Genomic DNA, 5,584 nt, shown 5'->3' on the forward strand with positions numbered 1-5,584 from the left:
TTTCAAGATTAAAGGGATAATGCACATGACCAACTACTTATCATATGCCCCTTTTGCACTTTCAGCTCCCTTTACTTGAGCTACTCTTGATATTTCAAGATTCAATACGATAGGCATAAGCTTGTAGCTCCATGAGCTTCGCCTCTAAGACGTACTATCAAATTGTGTCCGAAGAGAACAACACTGAAAGCTTGTATCTCGATAAGCTTTACCTCCAAAACTTTCTATCAAGTTATATCTGAATAGGACATGTCACATAATTCAAGGCATGGATCCTTTCTGGATTGTATATAAAACAAAAAAAGATAGAAATAAAAAAACTATTCTTGATCTTGCTATCAGTGCCATGGAAGTATGCTCATATGAACATTTATACCTTATTAGAAATAAAGGAAAAACATTTATAACATGCTAATGAAAATCATTAAACAGATATTAGAGAGCACTGCTGCTTATTTAATTTGAAAAAAAATGTACATATTTGTACAGAGTTGACATGAATGAAATAACAATTTTAACTAAGATATCAGATCTGATTGTTACATACTTGTACAAAGTTAATAAGAATGAAATAACATTATTAACTGAGATTTGACTCACCGATATCAGATCTGATTGTTTCTGAATCAGAACTAATTCATTATTCTAAATAGAATTTGCTGGACTAGCTCAAATGTTTTATCCTTGATCGGATTTGATTGAATTAGATCTGATCATAACTCAAACATTCCAATATATTCCATGAAAAGTGAATGTCATAGACTGGAGATTCAACTTATTCAATCCTCTTCATAGGCAGACTATAATGATGGAAGGCTAGCTGTTATTTAAAACTAAACAGCCAACCAAGACCAATATTTATACATTACAAAGCTTTTTACAAATTACCTCAGAGAAGAGAAGATGATCTGAGCAGCAGGGACCTTCTAGCCTGCTATTCAATGCAAGATATGGCAACAGCTCTAAAGAATGAATGAAAAGTACAAAAGAATATAATGGTGGTATTACTTATTACCATTTATTTGAACACAAAAACCTTGGCTTATCAGATTTATTAATTGTCTATTTTTACAAGTGTGGTGCTGAACTTGCCAAGAGGAGCATCGGGCCGAACACAGGCTTTGAAACAAGCCTCACTGCAATCCTGTGAATATAACGCATGAATTCAATACAAACTATGTAGTGTAAAAAACTCCATCAGGCAATAGTAATTAGACTGAATTGAATTTAACTGAAGTCACCTGGTTCAGGGTGGATATTTTATTGATGAGTTCTAAATTGGTATTTAGACTCTATATACCTGATAAATAGAGCCTGGGGAATTGGCACTGTGAGTTACAGCTCTCTTGCAGGCAGCATTGCAACCTGTTTCACATGCATCTTCCACATTGGCATAGCAACACCCAACATCTTCTCCTTGACTTGCCATGCTCTTTGTAAACAGGCTTTGCACCTGTATGCCATTGCATAGGTCTCCATTTAAAATATAATAATAACATCTAAATTAAGTTAAGCCTAGCATGTGAGCCCCTGTTTCCTATACAAAGTATATATGTGAGCCCCTGCTAAATTTACATGTGTGATCCCCTGTTTCATGGACAAAGTACCCTTTACCCAGAAATTCGACCGCTTATGCTAAAGAACTTCTGATAAATATTTCAATCAAAAAATTAACAGCCTGAAATACAATTAGTACCTGTGCAAACACTCGAATTGTGAATAGGCCAGCTTGCTGCAACGTTGTCACTCCTTTTACAGAGATTGCTTGATATTCTGGTGAACCCTTCTCCATTTTAGATTATTAGATCATTAATTTCTTGCTTCTGTGATACAATACAGAGCCTGGGCTAAATTTATTTTCTTCCTCTTGTCTGTGAGGTAACCGGCCATTCAACCTGTCAATTGCCAACCACCATCGGACACTTTGCTGAGTCAGCAATAAGAACAAAGAGGCGGTAGGCTCAGAGTCGGTTGGTGAGATGACTATGCCACGTTAGGGCGGCTTGCGTGGCGTTTTGCAGTTGTCTGGTTTTCATTGAAACAGTGTTTGACGGTTTGTAGGACATGTTTTTATAGATAATTGGCTATTTTTTATTCTGTAGGCTTATCAAATTGACGCGCTCCACGCTCACATCCACAGACTCTTCACGCGGCAGCTTTATGGCATGTGCTGACTCTTATGCGCCTGTATATGTATGTCCCCTCTGGTTTTTATGCACATGTTTTATCCTTTGGTGACAAATGTATTATAAGATTATTTAAAATAAAAAAAAATTTAAGTTTTATATAATGTGATGGCATTTTGTAGTATAAATTGGTCTATGAAATGCAAATGCACCTATATGTTTTTGGAGTTGTTTTTAGTGTAATTTTTTGGAAGTTTTTCTGGTGGGTTTTTTCGGTTTAATTTCTCTAAACCCTGACAAGAATTTATTGAAATCACAATTTTGATGGGTAACTCCTGCACAATCCAAGTGCCCCAGGGTTTTTCAGGGTGCTAAATCCATATATACAATCAAAAACACAGTGTAAATAACATAAATCAATATTTCACCTAAAATTTTTCTACCAGATTCAAGCACCGGAAAGTCCAAAAAGTCACACTAAAGACAGCTTCTATGTTTTTGAGCAATTTTTGTAGAGTAGTGGGGATGCAAGTCAATATTAGCAAGACCAAAATAATGGTTTTTTCTAATCAAAAGAAGTAGAGCCAGCATATGTTCTTCTTTGAAGGCAACATTCTTAAAGAAGTAAATGAGTACAAGTATCTCGGGATTGATTTCAACAACAAACTTAATTGGGAGGACTGTAGAACGAAAAGAATTTTAGGAGGGTGGAAAGCATTATATACTTTTCAAAACAGATGTAGAAAGGCAGAGTTATGGGATTGGAAAACAATTAAAGTGCTTTTTGGACTCTTAGTTTGTTCAGTGATACTATATGGGTGTGAATTGTGGGCTAGCAGCGTCTCGTCTCAAATTGGAAACAAATTGAAAAAATCCAAAAATGTTTGATCATGAGCAAGTTCAAAATAAAAAGTTTGGTACCTTCTGAGATAATGTTGAGTGGAATAGTAGCAACTCTCATCAAAGCAATTGCTATGGTGCAACGCATAAGATATCTAAAAAGAATTGAGCAAATGGGAGTAGGTAGATGGCCTAATGTTATCTTCAATGAATGCATGAGTAAAAGAAAGAAAACATGGATGAGATAAAACTACACATGGATGCAAAAATGGAATATCTACCTCAATGTATGTCCCACAAATAGTGAGCTAAAGAATTTTGTTATGGAGAAGTTTCATCAACAGGTATGGGGAAAAGAGTTGGGTAGAAAGAAGAAGTACTACATTGAGGAATTCAACCCTGTGTGTGATCTACAACAAAAAGAGTTCATTGGAGCTAGCATTCTGTGGAGGGCAAAGGTTCTTATTGCTCAATTAAGAACCAACTTGCATCAACTTCGGTGTGAAACGAGACAGTGGAAAAGGCCTAAAGAAGCTTCGGAAGAACGGGTGTGTACATTTTACACGTCTAGGGCGGTGGAATCAGAAAAACATTTCATTTTGGAATGTGATGCATTCAAAGACATCAGAGAAAGTTATGGGAATATGTTAGCATCAATTTCTTGGCATGGTCTTTTCAATGAGGGGAGAAGGTTGGGCCAGCTCATCATCAATTTGGATAAGAAAATGACTTAATTGCAAAAGGCAAAAAGCAAGTAACTAATGGTCCCATAAACTTTTTTTAGTTTTGTGGACGTTAGACTATCATTTCATTTCATATAATGAGGGGTCTCTCTTTTTTTCTTTTTTAAATATTATGTGATGGCGTTTTGGGAAGTGTAGTATAATGAGGGGTCTCTCTTCTTTTATTTTTCAAATATTATTTAGATTTATATTTATTTTTTAAAGTAGGTTGGATTGGCTTTAGGAAAATTGTAATTTTAAGTTGTTGAGTTTATATTATTATGAGTTTTTTAAAGTATTGAATTTAATTTTGTATATATATATATATATATATATATATATTCTCTGTGGTTTATGGTTCTCAGAGATTGGTGATAGTTATGTTACGGAATAATTGTATCATGCAAATCGATTTAAAATGATCACTTCTTGTCAAAAGTATAGAGCCCGACTCTCAAGAGAATTAAACATGTGACCTCTCAATAGAAAAGATACTTCAACGACATGAACTCGAAATGATGAAACATTATAATCTCATAAAAAACATGTCACTAATTTCAATAAATAAAATAAAAAAAATGATTTCACTAAACTATACTTTTCAATATATATATATATATATATATATATATTAAAGTGACGGGGTATAAATTTTCTATTTAAACGATCTGGTTTGAAGCCCGTATATCTTGAACAAAAACTTTTTCCATAAGTTTCAAAATATTTCAAAAAGAACTAAAAATTGTTTCTCCATGGCTACATACTTTAAGACAACATTGAATTCTCTTATAAGATCCCCAAAAGAATCCTAATATAGTTATATATTCGCATAACACATTTTGACTATAAAGGAAATTTAATCTACAACATTTCCTTCAGTGTTAAAATTTACTCTAGTAGCAAGATTTTCATCATTCCTGGCATGCCCAGGCCCAATCTGGAAGAGGGGAGAGATCAAGCCTTCATTTTCATCGACACCTACCTCCTCCTGCAGTTATAGCATTTGGTCTTGGTGCACCACGAGATCCTTAGAAACTTCAAATTTTGTCCCATTTGCCTTTGAGTATGATGAGATATCCAAATAACCCATCTTGAGATTCAACCTGTCCACAACTACCTGCAATCTCTCCATCTTAGTTTCCAGCAAATTGAGCTTTTGTGAGTGTAGAGCGAAATGTCATAGTGACTAAGTCAGTAAAATTTATCCATGATTAGAGATTGAACTCATAATGGAATCTACCAAAACGATCAACTAGTCTAGGAGATAGGAGGAATCCACATGGATGCCATCAGATTGATGTTGCATTGAACAATTTGTTGCACAGTCAACTTCTTCTCCAAATCGTAATAAGCACTAGACCTGGTTCCTTGAGATCTCAAACCAACCCATCTTCATTTTATAACTTCGCTTGACTGCCTGCCCTGAATTGATGTTCTCCAAAGTCCTCTCAATGCAGCGTTTCTATTCATGCATACATCAGACATCGAGATCCATTTCCCTCAAATTGGCTCTACAAGATAAATGTTAAAATGAGCAACAAGAAAATCCAATTTAATTTGTCCTTCAATTAAATTGTGAATTAAATCGAAATTCTATTCTCATAGCAACTTGTAAGAGTTAATTAAGTTAATTTTACTTAATTTACTTAGGAAATTCGAGTTGGAAGTCTATCTAGAGTAATTTAGAGTGATCCCTAAATTTTAGGGGCCCAGGTTGAGTTCTTTGGAGTTGTAATTAGATAACTCATTCTAAATAAGTTATAGTCAGTTAAGATAGTTCTAACTGTTGGAGGAACTAGTCAAGGTCTAGTAGTGGAGTAGTGCACCAGTGCATCACGGGTGTGGAGTACTGAAGAAGGTATGTTTTTATGGATTATTTTGTCATCTTTTCTTTAA

At 34.6% G+C, this 5,584-nt stretch overlaps 1 protein-coding gene across 1 annotated transcript; it reads right to left on the minus strand.

Annotated features, from left to right (window-relative positions):
* Positions 1–710: 710 nt before the first annotated feature.
* On the minus strand, positions 711–1,917 carry LOC149162794 (uncharacterized). The gene is made up of 3 exons (XM_089435792.1): positions 1,697–1,917; positions 1,301–1,453; positions 711–1,144 (listed from the first exon to the last, which is right to left on the minus strand). The coding sequence occupies exons 1-3, from the start codon at positions 1,790–1,792 to the stop codon at positions 1,055–1,057; spliced, it is 339 nt and encodes a 112-aa protein (XP_089291918.1). The 5' UTR covers positions 1,793–1,917; the 3' UTR covers positions 711–1,054.
* Positions 1,918–5,584: the final 3,667 nt, after the last annotated feature.

The sequence above is a fragment of the Pinus tabuliformis genome, chromosome 5_2 (assembly GCF_031772625.1).
Source record: "Pinus tabuliformis cultivar Carrire ecotype Pingquan chromosome 5_2, CPIR1, whole genome shotgun sequence".
NCBI lineage: Eukaryota > Viridiplantae > Streptophyta > Pinopsida > Pinales > Pinaceae > Pinus > Pinus tabuliformis.